We start from the raw sequence: 15,069 nt of genomic DNA on the forward strand, positions 1-15,069 counted from the left end.
AGGAAGAGAAATGCTGCCCATGACCCAAAGAACACTGTCCCCACTGTCAAGCATGGAGGTGGAAACATTATGTTTTGGTGGTGTTTCTCTGCTAAGGGCACAGGACTACTTCACTGCATCAATGGGAGAATAGATGGAGCCATGTACCGTAAAATTCTGAGTGACAACCTCCTTCCCTCCTCCTAAATATTAAAAATGAGTTGTGGTTGGGTCTTTCAGCAAGACAATGACTCAAAACATACAGCCAAGGCAACAAAGGAGTGGCTCAGAAAGAATCACATTAAGGTCATGGAGTGGCGTAGCCAGTCTCCAGACCTTAATCCCATAGAAAACTTATGGAGGGAGTTGAAGCTCCATGTTTTCAAGCAACAACCTCAAAATCTTAATGATTTAGACATGATCTGCACATAGGAGTGGACCAAAATTCCTTCTGACGTGCGCAAACTTCATCATCAACTACAAGAAACATCTGACTGCTGTGCTTGCCAACAAGGGTTTTTTCCACCAAGTATTAAGTCTTCTTTGCCAGAGGAATCAAATACTTATTTCTCACTGCAAAATGCAAATACATTTATATAATATATACAATGTGATTTTCTCTATTTTATTTTTGATATTCTGTCTCTCAATGTTAAAATTAGCCTACCCTCAAAATTATAGACTGTTCATGTCTTTGTCAGTGGACAAACTTACAGGCTATGTGCACACGTTGCGGATTGGTGTGCGGATCTTTCTGCATTGTATTTGCAAAATCCGCAGATAACCTGCACTGCAGATTACCCACGGATTTGCCGTGGGTTTATCACGTTCTTTGTGCGGTTTTTGTGCGGATTCCTATTGAGGAGCAGGTGTAAACCGCACGAAGAATTAACATGCTGCTTAAAAAACACTGCTGCGTTTCCGCAAGTTTTTTTTCCACAGCATGTGCACTGCGGATTTTGTTTTCCATACGTTTGCATGGTACTGTGCAACGCATGGAAAACAGCTGCAAATCCACTGCAGATCCGCAGCAAAATGCGCAACTTGTGCACATAGCCACAAAATCAGCTAGGGAACAAATAATTATCTCCTTCATTGTGTACATATATGTCCAAAAGGAAGTGGGCAAACTAATCCCATCATGTGCAGTAATGGAGGGCATCAATATTGTGTCTATACCAACGGCAGCTGCACACTATCAGGTCTGACGAATGTGCTATCAGCCTGGAGTAAGTGGTTGGGGATGTAGGCTGGCATCGGTGTCTTATCTGCACTGCAACGGAACCATTCGAAAAGAGGATATTTACGCCAAATCACAGACTTATATAACCAGCCATTCTTAGATCCATCAGAGGGAAATGGTAAAGCATTAGAGAGGAGCACAGGTGAGGTGGGGTGGTAGGTAAAGCAGAATATGAGGACAATTTGAAACATGAAAAATACATTTTTCTACCACGTTAGCCAGTAGGTAGTAAAATCTGAGAGTCCTCAGTGGTTGATACCTTTTATTGGCTAACTAAACAGATGGTAATAAATAGCAGCATTTGAATCTACTTAGTTCTCTTCATCAGGATTACTGACCTGAGTAGTCTCAAAAGCTTGTTATTTGTTTCCATCTTTTCAGCTAGCCAATAAAAGGTATCAAGCACTGAGGACAATTTGTGCAAAGCATCTGAAGCATGTGGCTGTCCTTGTGGCTAGTCAGCTACCGTCCCCAACTGTCTACAAGTAGAGCATGCGCCAGAGCAGTCCTATTTAACTCTCATCCTACACAGAGCCCCCATTCTGGCCACTGTTTGGCATTTCTACAAAGGGCACTTCTCATAATCATAACCCTTTTATACAGAAGCAAATGTAAAAAGTATCTATCCACCCCTTGTGCAACCCCCTCCACACACGTATACTGGGCGTTTGTGCAGCTCGCCAGGCCCCACAATTGCTATGTCCCTTATCTATCCATCTATCTATCTATCTATCTATCTATCTATCTACCGTATCTATCTATCAGTCTCACTGTCAGTCAGTCTCACTATGTATTGACCTCGCTATTTGTTTCTGATCAATTGCCTCTCTGACATAAAGTGCTTATGACTTTTTGGACTTTACGTATAATGTTCAATCAAATATTTGACAAATGAAACAATTTCACAATAACAAAGCTTACACTGGCCATAACATTTCTATGTGGGATTAGAGCCCCTAAACACCAATTCACCAAAGCATTAAAGAAAGTATTGCCCCATTTGTGTTTTGCTGGAGTTTTCAAAACTCTGCTCACAAAGTGAGGAAGATGCCTCTGGAGAGCAGCCATATTGTTTTGAGGAAATTGCGAGAGACTTTTTTGAGGCACTATTATACTTGGTGGAAAAAGTCTCCTCCTTCCTATTTATTTTTGGGGATTGCCCCTTTTGTGCCCCATTTTCTTCCTCTAAAAGTTTTTCCTCAGGTTGATCATCCAGCTCTGATGCCTCCAGATCTGAGCAGCTATCGGTATTGTAGCTAATCTCTTCTTCACACGGTGGCTCATCATCGGTTTCTGTACTGCTGAAAATGAAGACACGGCAGGAATTAGTGGCACACACATGATTTAGCATTTCTGATATCAACTTATTTCTAGCACAGCAAAGGGATTAAGCAATTATCGTGTGTAATTACTTAACCATGTAGCAAAGCATATTTTACCTTCTGCACTGGAAGAAGAAAGTTATTACTCTTCTATACTGTAAACGGTTTAACATTTCAGCTCATTTTGTGCTCTATTAAGCAACCAAATTATTCGTATTGTACGCTCCTTATATACAATCACGACCACTTTACGGAGATTACAAATAAATCTTCTCATACAAAATAGGAAATGCAATTTTTAATTTTCTTCTTCATGATGGTATGCCTCATACCTTGCGCTACATACACACATGCACGTGACCGGGGTCATAGGGTTATAAGGTCCTTTATGTTCCTGTACATGTTTCCCCTTGAAAAAGCTGTTGATATCGGACGCGAAACGCATGTTGGTGTACTGTCCCTGTTCTTGTGCCAGCCTGGTTTCCCCCTCAACCCTCGGTAAGTGATGCACTGCTCCGTATTTATACTTATTAGGGTCCACTTGGTTCTTACGCTATATTGTCATTCTTTGGGACTTTGACGGTGCATGTCTTTACCCTGCGTTACACACAGGCCCTTTTTTCGGTTGATGGATTAACCCCTGGCTTGCTTTTTTACATGTCTATCCTTGTTACTGGATTGTTATTAGAGTTTTATGATCACAGTTTTGTACAAACAATGAAGTATTTTATATGCATTCATAAATTCCCTCTCCTCCAGGAAAATAATGAAGAATTTTCTAAAGGTCATCTGGATGGATGATATTTATTCAGGTTATTGTTAGTGTGTTCATTGTCCATAAAGGTCTTTTCTCACAGGCAGATTTTCCACATGTAACAAGCATTGTTTAACAATATAGCAAAGTTGATCGGCGCAAATTCAGCTCCAATTCTATTGGCACCATTTGATCATATCATGTTTGGTGCAATCAGTAATTTTCACATGGTATCATTGCCGGCAGAACATCCATGTCAACACAAATGAAAGTTTTGATGTCTGTATATAAGATGCTGCAAATGAGAAGCAAGCATCTGATTTTAAAGGGAATCTGTCAGTTGAATAAACCTTTCTAGGCCATCTAAGTGATCATGTATGTCAATAAAATGATACCGTGATATCAACAACAGTATCCCAGCTCAAATTAGGGGGAAAAGAGTAAAAGGTTAAAGCAAACATATGCATTGTCACGCCGAAACCAGAAACAGACAGAACGCCGTGACATAACCATTATACATTTTTTAAATTATTATTATTATTAATATTATTATTTATTGTTATAGCGCCATTTATTCCATGGCGCTTTACATGTGAGGAGGGGTATACATAAAAACAAGTACAATAATCTTAAACAATACAAGTCATAACTGGTACAGGAGGAATGAGGACCCTGCCCACGAAGGCTCACAATCTACAAGGGATGGGTGAGAATACAGTAGGTAAGGGTAGAGATGGTCATGCAGCGGTTTGGTCGATCGGTGGTTACTGCAGGTTGTAGGCTTGTCGGAAGAGGTGGGTCTTCAGGTTCTTTTTGAAGGTTTCGATGGTAGGCGAGAGTCTGATGTGCTGTGGTAGAGGGTTCCAGAGTAGGGGTGATACGCGAGAGAAATCTTGTATACGATTGTGGGAAGAGGAGATAAGAGGGGAGTAGAGTAGGAGATCTTGTGAGGATCGGAGGTTGCGTGTAGGTAAGTACCGGGAGACGAGGTCACAGATGTATGGAGGAGACAGGTTGTGGATGGCTTTGTACGTCATGGTTAGGGTTTTGTAGTGGAGTCTCTGGGCAATGGGGAGCCAGTGAAGGGATTGACAGAGGGGAGAGGCCGGGGAATAGCGGGGGGACAGGTGGATTAGTCGGGCAGCAGAGTTTAGAATAGATTGGAGGGGTGCGAGAGTGTTAGAGGGGAGGCCACAGAGCAGGAGGTTGCAGTAGTCAAGGCGAGAGATGATGAGGGCATGGACTAGGGTTTTTGCAGATTCATGGTTGAGGAATGAACGGATTCGTGAAATATTTTTGAGTTGAAGTCGGCAGGAAGTGGAAAGGGCTTGGATATGTGGTTTGAAGGAGAGATCAGCGTCAAGGATTACCCCAAGGCAGCGAGCTTGTGGGACTGGGGAGAGTGGGCAGCCATTTACTGTAATGGATAGGTTCGTTGGGGGGGTCGCGTGAGATGGGGGAAAGATGATGAATTCTGTTTTGTCCATGTTAAGTTTCAGAAATCTAGCGGAGAAGAAGGATGAAATAGTGGACAGACATTGAGGGATTCTGGTTAGAAGGGAGGTGATATCTGGTCCAGAGATGTAGATCTGTGTGTCGTCAGCATAGAGGTGATACTGAAAGCCATGAGATTCTATGAGCTGTCCCAGGCCAAAGGTGGAGAAGAGCAGGGGCCCAAGGACTGAACCTTGCGGGACTCCGACAGATAGAGGGCGAGGTGAGGCGAGGTAAATTCCATCTTTTAAATGACAGAGTTTTAATTACTATGAATTAGACTAGAATTCCATGGGGCATTTGCCCATTCATCATTGCTGTACTTTCATCATCCTCATCACCACCTGTATCCTCTAATCGAGTTGTTTTGTCTACCCACAGGTATGCTGCTTATCTACTCAGCTTTTCCTGTAATGTCTGTCTATGTGAAGTGCATGTAATTGCCACCTGGTATGCTGCTCATCTACTCAGCTTTTCCTGCAATGTCTGTCTATGTGAAGTGCATGTAATTGCCACTTGGTATGCTGCTCATCTACTCAGCTTTTCCTGCAATGTCTGTCTATGTGAAGTGCATGTAATTGCCACCTGGTATGCTTTGCTTACCCATTATTTTCTATCCATATGTACTTCTCTCCTCTTGTGTCTTTCTTGCATACTTGAGTGGTCAATCTACCCCACCCCCTCTTTATGACCTGGCTTAACTGTGAACATGTGCTCTGGACACACACGCCCACATCCCCCCTCTCAGCTGTGAGCCCTTAGGTGCACATAAAAGTCATGAGTCTGACCAGATGTGTCTGACCATCTTTGAAATTCTATCTTTTAAATTACAGATTTTTAATTGCTATGAATTAGACTAGAATTGGACGGGAATTGACTGGAAGGTAAAAGAATAGAAAACTACTATAATGTTTCGGTTTCTTTTAACATTCACCCCCATACTACTTTATTTCTTCCTATTTCCTGTAATCCCTCTACCCAGTAAGGAACTAGTCATTTCTTCCTCCATCCTCCCCAGCCACCTCACCTCCTCCACAGAACTATTCCCCTACATACAATCCTTTCTCTCCAGGCACACACGGCCACATCATGACCTATCCAGCTCACACCTTCTAACGCTCTGTCTACTGTTCCTTGTTGTTGGCGACATATCCCTGAATCCTGGCCCTCCTCATTACATCCCCACACTCAATCCTAATCCCCTGCCACGATCCTCTACACGTCTTCGCAACCACAGTAACCTCATACCCATTCATCCAGCCCCGAATCCCCCAATTTCCCTACCTGGAGCACTATGGAACGCACTCTCTGTCTGCAATAAACTGTCATTTATCCACGACCTCTTTATCAATAACAAACTCTCCTTCCTCTGCATCACTGAAACCTGGCTTACCCCCTCTGACTCTGCCTCTCCATCCGCTCTTTCCTATGGTGGATTCCACCTCTCTCACACCCCTCGCCCCAGCAACTAACGTGGTGGAGGGGTTGGCTTGCTCCTGTCCGATACCTGCTCCTTTACCCCAATTCCACTACCACCCTCTGCTACTCTTCCCTCGTTCGAGGTGCACTCCATCCGCATCTACTCCCCCTCCAATCTCCAGCTGGCTGTCATCTACCGCCCCCCAGAACTAGCCATCTCCACCTTTCTTGACCACTTCACCACCTGGCTACTTCATTTCCTCTCAGCTGACATCCCCACTATCATTATGGGTGACTTCAATATCCCCATTGACACTTCCACCTCAGCCGCCTCTAAACTTTTATCGCTCACTGTCTCCTTTGGTCTCACTCAATGGTCATCTGCAGCCACCCCTAAAGATGGCCACACATTGGACCTCATCTTCACCTGCCTCTGTTCCCTTACTAATCTCACTAACTCACCCCTCCCCCTGTCTGACCACAACCTACTGACATTTTCTTCTCTCTCCCCTTCTAGCGCGCAACCTCCACTCCACAAACTCACTCACCCTCGCAGAAATCTCAAACACCTCAATTTACAATCACTCTCTGAGTCCCTTCTCCCTCTTACAGACATAGCTTCCTTCCATGACACAGACGCTGCTGCCTCTTTTTATAACACCACAATAACAGCAACACTCGATTCGGCCGCCCCACTCATGCATAGCAAAACTCATAGAATCAACAGGCAGCCCTGGCTAACCAGCCTGGCCAAAGAACTGAGACGGGCTTCTAGGATCGCTGAACGGCGATGGAAGAGATCTCGTTCTGCTGAGCACTTCACTGCATACAAGCAGTCCCTCACCAGCTTCAAGTCCGTGCTCACTGCTGTAAAACAAACTTACTTCTCATCTCTCATATCCTCCCTGACTCACAACCCCAAACAGCTCTTCAACACTTTCAATTCTCTACTCCGTCCCCCAGCATCTCCTCCCTCCCCTCTCAATTCAGCTGAAGAATTTGCCTCTTTCTTTAAGCAGAAGATAGATAACATCAGACAAAGCTTTGGCCCGCAGCCCCCAATGCCCCTCCTCTTGACTTCTCAGCCCTGTTCCAGAGCCAGCTTCTCCACCATGACAATCAGCTCTCCATCATTCTATCAAGATCACATCTCACCACTTGCACCCTTGACCCGCTCCCATCCCACCTCATCCCTAACCTCGCAAAAGTCTTCATCCCAACCCTAATACAACTCTTCAACCTCTCACTTACAAACGGTGTCTTCCTCTCATCCTTCAAACACGCATCAATCACAGCTATCCTCAAAAAACCCTCCCTCGACCCATCCTCTGTGTCCAGCTATTGCTCGATATCCCTTCTCCCTTATGCCTCAAAACTACTGGAACAGCATGTCCATCTTGAACTGTCCTCCCACCTCTCCTGCTACCTCTTTGACCGGTTACAATGTGGCTTCCGAACACATCACTCAACTGAAACTGCCCTCTTGGCATCACAGACTTGGCCCTATCCTGGATCTCATCATATCTAACAGACCAGACATTCAGTGTCTCCCTCTCCCACACCACCTCCTCATCTCGCCCCCTGTCTGTCTGTGTTCCCCAAGGCTCAGTTCTAGGACCCCTACTCTTCTCCATCTACACCTTTGGCCTGGGACAGCTCATAGAATCCCATGGTTTACAATATCATCTCTACGCTGATGACACGCAGATCTACCTATCTGGACCCATCCTCTCCTCCTTACTGACCAAAATCCCACAGTGTCTGTCTGCTATTTCATCCTTCTTTTCTGCTCGTTTTCTAAAACTGAACATGGACAAAACAGAATTCATCATCTTTCCCCCACCTCACTCTACCCCTCCACCCAACCTATCCATCAATGTCAATGGCTGCTCACTTTCCCCGGTCCTGCATGCTCGGTGCCTCAGGGTGATCCTTGACTCTACCCTCTCTTTCAAGCCACATATACAAGCCCTTGCCTCCTCTTGCCAATTCCAACTCAAAAACATTTCCCGGAACCGTGCATTCCTTGACCATGAAACCACAAAAACACTAATACATGCCCTTATCATCTCCCGCCTCGACTACTGCAACCTCCTACTCTCTGGCCTCCCCTCTAGCACCACTCCAATCCATCCTAAACTCTGCTGCCCGACTAATCCACCTGTCTCACCGTTACTCCCCAGCCTCTCCTCTTTGCCAGGCCCTTCACTGGCTTCCTATTGCCCAGAGGCTACAGTTCAAAACACTAACAATGACATACAAAGCCATTCACAATCTGACTCCTCCATACATCTGTGACATGGTCTCCCGTTACCTACCTACACGCAACCTTCGATCATCTCATGATCTCTTTCTCTACTCCTATCTTCCTCCCACAACCGCATCCAAGACTCACCCTCACCTAGTGTATCCTCACCTATCCCCTGTAGACTGTGAGCCCTCGCAGGCAGGGTTCTCTCTCCTCCTGTACTTGTGTGTGCCTTGTTTTACTCATGTTTATTGTACTTGTCTATATTTGCCTCGTTCACATGTAAAGCGCCATGGAATAAATGGCGCTATAAAAGTGAATAATAATAATAATAATACAACATCACATTGGTGACACCTCCTTTTATTTATAATAAGCTCTGGAGGCTGATTCTCATGGAAATCTGTGTACAGCCCATAGTCTGGATCACCTAATTTACATATAAGAAAAATGTGGATTTCTCTGGAATTAGACATTGTATTTTTACCATTTTATTCAGCTTTCTATGATCTGTGTGCACATACAGACAGCTTATGCCTTTTCCGACATGAAGCGTACATTTACGCCAATGTTGGACACCCTCCCTTTGATGTGGACTTCGGCGGTGAGCCCACATCTTTCCCGGGACATGTCAGCTGTTTTGAACAGCTGGCATGTGCCCACAATAGCCGTGCATGGAATTGCGATCCAACCATGGCTATTAACCAGTTAAATGCCACTTTCAAACTCTGACAGCGGCATTTAACAAGTGCTTCTGGCAATCACAACAGAAATACACCCACCTGTGACCCACGTCACGTGATCACAGGTCACCGGTGTATTGGCATGACAACCGGAGTACTCCTGGAGACCTCTATGGTTGTCAGTGCCGGTCTACTGTGAGCACCACCCAGTGGTTGGCACTCATATCAAGTGAGTAATTCTGCTATTTAGAGGTGATCTGATCATCGCCTCTATGTAGCAGAGCCGATCGGGTTGTGGCAGCTACTAGTCTCCCATGGAGACTATTGATGCATGCCAAAAGTTAAAGAATTTTTTTTTTTTAAATATAAAAAATAAAAAAGTATAAAAGTTCAAACTACCCCCCTTTCACCCCATTGAAAATAAATCAGTAAAAAAAAACATTTAGTTAACCTAGTAAAAAAGCCAAACAAAAAACTAGCGTGGGATTGCACTTTTTTTTGCAATTTCACTGCACTTGGAATTTTTTTCACATTTTCTAGTACATGACATGGTAAAACCAATGGTGTTGTTTAAGATTACAATGCGTCCCACAAAAAATAAGCCCTCACATGGCCATATTGACGGAAAAATAAAAAAAAATTATGGCTCTGGGAAGGAGGGGAGCGAAAAATGAAATACCGAAAAAAGCTCTGGGGGTTAAGGGGTTAAAAGAGTCGAGCCTACTCAAAGATTCCCTTTGTTTTATCAGTGGACATATTTAAATGGAACATTGGTTTTGAAATTTGAAACAACTTTCATCTTTCCCATAATCAGACATGTAAATGGATTTTAACCCCTTACCGGCATCGGACGTACTATACCGTCCGATGCCGGCTCCCCTGCTTTGATGCAGGGCTCCGAGGTGAGCCCGCATCAAAGCCGGGACATGTCAGCTGTTTTGAACAGCTGACATGTGCCCATAATAGGCGCGGGCAGAATCACGATCTGCCAGCACCTATTAACTAGTTAAATGCCGCTGTCAAACGCAGACAGCGGCATTTAACTACCGCTTCCTGCCGGGCGGCCGGAAATGACGTCATCGACGACCCCCGTCACATGATCGGGGGTCGGCGATGCGTCTCCATTGTAACCATAGAGGTCCTTGAGACCTCTATGGCTACTGATCGCCGGTGGCTGTGAGCGCCACCTTGTGGTTGGCGCTCACAGCACACCTGCAATTCTGCTGCATAGCAGCGATCTGATGATCGCTGCTATGTAGCAGAGGCGATCGGGTTGTGCCTGCTTCTAGCCTCCCATGGAGGCTATTGAAGCATGGCAAAAGTAAAAAAAAAAGTTAAAACAAATGTGAAAAAAATAAAAAAAAATATAAAAGTTTAAATCACCCCCCTTTCGCCCCAATCAAAATAAATGAATAAAAAAAAAAATCAAATCTACACATGTTTGGTATCGCCGCACTCAGAATCGCCTGATCTATCAACTAAAAAAAAGCATTAACCTGATCGCTAAACAACGTAGTGGGAAAAAAATTTGAAAAGCCAGAATTACGTTTTTTTGGTCGCCGCGACATTGCATTTAAATGCAATAACGGGCGATCAAAAGAACGTATCTGCACCGAAATACCATCATTAAAAATGTCATCTCGGCACGCAAAAAATAAGCCCTCAACCGACCCCAGATCACGAAAAATGGAGACGCTACGAGTATCGGAAAATGGCGCAATTTTTTTTTTTTTATTTTTTTTTAGCAAAGTTTGGAATTTTTTTTCACCACTTAGGTAAAAAATAACCTAGACATGTTTGGTGTCTATGAACTCGTAATAACCTGGAGAATCATAATGTCAGGTCATTTTACGCATTTAGTGAACCTAGCAAAAAAGCCAAACAAAAAACAAGTGTGGGACTGCACTTTTTTTGCAATTTCACCGCACTTGGAATTTTTTTCCTGTTTTCTAGTACACGACATGCTAAAACCAATGACGTCGTTCAAAATTTCAACTCGTCCCGCAAAAAATAAGCCCTCACATGGCCAAATTAACGGAAAAATAAAAAAGTTATGGCTCTGGGAAGGAGGGGAGCGAAAAACGAACACGGAAAAACAAAAAAAAACACAGTCATGAAGGGGTTAAAGGGAACCTGTCATGTTGAAAATGTTATATGATCGGAGAATGTTGTAGAGCAGGTGGAGATGATCAGATTGATATACATTTTTGTGAGAAAACCTTTAGTAAGACTTGTATTAATTAAATTCCCTGGAGATTATTCACATATGAGTCCAGTGGGTGGTGCTATTCAGAGATTGTGCATGTAGAGATAACTCTCAATCACCCACTGGACTCATATGTATAGAAACACTAAGGATTTTGAGGCATAAAATACAAATTGGATTGAATCTTTTCAGTAAATGATTACCGGTACATCATTTTGCTCTGCTTCTTTTTGATACCATGTGGTCCACAGATTGATTTGCATATACAATGTGACAAAATACATTTAAATCAAACGTAACTCATAAAAGAAATACTCTTACAAGGAGCATTGAGCTTTGTGAAAGTAATTCCTTACTGCCTCTGCAGACCACATCCTAATCTTAGCAATAGGTCAGATGCATTCAAAGTGCAGTGCCCGACATGGAACTGAATTCCACAGTAACACCGGTCTGTGGCTATTATTCCATTATCGTATAGCAGGTACAATCATTGTCATTACCTTTTTCAATCTAAACCTGAACTTTGCATTAACACAATATCACTTCCATTTGCCATTCTAAACTCTTTTATACATCAATTTAAAATTTGATTTAGGTCTGTAAGAAAAGTACAATTTCTATGACATTTTTCTTAAAATTTAAAAGTAAAATCATGCTGTACCCGAATGTGTCTCTAAAGCTAGAAAATTCTTCAAAGCTGCACCTGCTGACTATCTTGTGTGTCAAACGTATTGTCTTAGCAGGTGGCGAATCTTACAACTATTATTGCTTGGTCATTTTCAATGTAGCTGGATCATCACATCAGACTAAAAGATATGCAAGAACAGAAAAGATGCAGCACTCACCCATGAGGTGTTTCAACAAAGTCCTTTATTAAATCATTGGGAATCTGTGGACAAAGTTCATGGGACAGGCAGGTGCAGGAGGAATGCGGGGAAAGACGACGGCCGTTTTGCATCAAAGACGCTCCTATGGGTCCTTCGTTGAAACAGCTCATGGGTGAGTGCTGCATCTTTTCTGGCCTTGCACATTTTTTAGACCGATGTTTTTTCCTTCATGTTGTGCACCTATGCCCAGAGCTTATATACCGCTGTTCTTAAAGTGCCAGCCATCCAGAGCGACAGGTGTTAAATTTGCATGACCTTGGTGCCATTAATTTTTTTCTTTTTTGTGGCATCATCACATCCTCATTATAACTGCCAACTGGAGACATATCAACTATATCACTGTGTAGAGTACATGTGCACTATTACTGTGTGCAGGGCCGCCATCAGGGCATTACTGCCCTTACTGTTGTATGGTGCCAGGTGTCTAGAAGCGAGGACTGCTTTGAATTTCTGCTCACTGGGCCCCAAGGTCAGGATTCTGCTCATTTAGTAATTGAATGTGCATCCTCAGGTGCACATTCAGTTGAAATCTAATGCCGTGCAGGAAGTCACCAGCTTCCTGCACCCCAACAGTTAACAGCCATCTGTCAATCAGAGATCGGCAGCTCACATTGGACGGCATGTCGCCGGTGCATGACGTCACAGCCCTGTGCCGGCAATTCCACCATTCAAATGTATGAGGGAGAGAGTGTTGCTGGAATGCAGCTAGGTAAGAAAACCTTTTTTATTTTGTACTTAAAGCCAACATATGGGGCCTGGATGGAGTAACTTGGGCAGGATGTGTGACACCTTACAGCAGAATAGATGTCACCTGGGGGCAGGATGGATGACACCTAGGGGCATGATGGATGACACTTGAGTGCAGGATGGAGATGACATCTGGTGGAAGGATGGATGACACCTGGGGCAGGATGGATGACACTTGGGGGCAGAGTAAATGACAATTGGGGGCAGGATGGAGATGACACCTGGGGCAGGATGGAGACGACACCTGGTGTAGGATAGAGATGACACCTGGGCATAGGATGGATGACACCTGGGGGTAGGATGGATGACACCTGTGGCAGGAAGGACACTTGGGGGCAGGACGGAGATGATACCTGGGGCAGGATGGAGACAACATCTGGTGGAAGTATAGATGACACCTGGGGGTAGGATGGATGACACCTGGGGGTAGGATGGATGACATCTGTGGCAGGAAGAATGACACTTGGGGGCAGAACGGAGATGATACCTTTGGGCAAGATGGAGATGACACTTGGAGGCAGGATGGAGATGACATCTGGGGCAGGATGAAGATGACACCTGGGGGTAGGATGGTAGACACCTGGGGGTAGGTTGGATGACACCTGTGGCAGGAAGGATGACACTTGGTGCAGGATGGAGAGGACACCTGTGGCAGAAAGGAGAAGACACCTGGGGCAGGATGGAGATGAGACCTGGGGGCTGGATGGAGATGACACCAGGCTGCAGGATGGAGATGGCACGTAGGGGCAGTATGGAGACAACACCTGGGGGCAGGATGGAGACAACACCTGCGGCAGGATGGGAGATCATGTGAGGGTACGATGAAAAACACAAGGAGCCATCATGGGGCGGCATATGGGACCAGGATGAAGACACATGGGGCCAGGATGGGAGAGCATATGGGGCCAGGAATGAGACACATGGCAGCCAGGATGGGGGACTTTAAATCAGGAAGGAGACTGGATTTGGGATATTAGCACTGTAGGGGCTATCTAAGGAATATTATTACTGCTTTGGTGTCTTTTATTTTTGAGAATATTGTTTTCAGTGGGAGGTCCTGTTACTGTGCAGTGTGGCACTATTACATTTTTTTCTTCATCTGTCTCACTGTAGAAATTGAGGAAAAATTGTGGAATGTGCTATGGAAGCTGTGCTCTAGATAACTGTGTATTATTTTCTGCAGAGATTAGTCCTGGCTGGAAGAAGTGATGGTGGTCTGCACTGGATGAGGAAGAAAGCAAAGATGAAGGACTTCAACTAGAGATGTCACTTGTGAGTCAGAGTGCTTTCTGTACACGTATACACTATACACTATAAACAGAGCTGCTGTGTGTAATGTCACTGGTGATAACTATATTAACTGTACATTATATACCATATACAGTGCTCCTGTGTAAAATGTCACTGGTGACTCAGTGTGTTACATGTACACTGACACTATACACTGTATACTATGTACAAAGCTCTTGTGTATAATGTCACTTATGGTAATATTAGTATTTTCTATTAAAGATCAGTATTGTAGTATTAGGTCACTGTTTGGGAGAATATGTGATCTGGTCATGGTGTGGTGGCATTCATTCCTTGTATATGGTATTATTCAGTCACGGTGTGGTGGCAATATTTGGTCTGGTCACAGTATTGCCACATTTGTCCCTAGTATATGGTATTATTCTGTCACTATGTGGTGGTAATATGTGCTTTGGTCAAGGTGTGGTGTTATTTGTTCCTTGTATGTGGTATTATTCAGTCATTTTAAAAAGTGTATGCAACTCATTCCCTTAAGAAAAATAAAGATATACCAAAAAAGAATTTTAAGAAATGTTTAGAGGGTAGAGGGTATTCTTAAACCCCTGGTAAAGGAGACACTCAGCTTCATTCAGGACACAACTGACCTATTGAATAAACTATCAGCAATAGGTCCTCTACCAGAAGGAACCATCCTGGCCACTGTGGATGTGGAATCTTTGTACTCCAATATCCCACAACAGGATGGATTAAATGCCTGCAAATTCTTCCTGGAAAACACAGGGACTGATACAAATTCCGTGGTGAAACTTATAAAATTCATCCTCACCCACAATTAC

General features: G+C 44.0%; 1 protein-coding gene across 1 annotated transcript in view; it reads right to left on the reverse strand.

Annotated features, from left to right (window-relative positions):
* Positions 1-2,201: 2,201 nt before the first annotated feature.
* Positions 2,202-15,069, reverse strand: part of AGBL1 (AGBL carboxypeptidase 1) — a 1,336,772-nt gene continuing 1,323,904 nt past the window's right edge. The window contains exon 23 of the mRNA XM_069762409.1: positions 2,202-2,523. Within this exon, the coding sequence (XP_069618510.1) occupies positions 2,202-2,523 (322 nt within the window). The remainder of the gene's footprint in view (positions 2,524-15,069) is intronic.

The sequence above is a fragment of the Ranitomeya imitator genome, chromosome 4 (genome assembly GCF_032444005.1).
Source record: "Ranitomeya imitator isolate aRanImi1 chromosome 4, aRanImi1.pri, whole genome shotgun sequence".
NCBI lineage: Eukaryota > Metazoa > Chordata > Amphibia > Anura > Dendrobatidae > Ranitomeya > Ranitomeya imitator.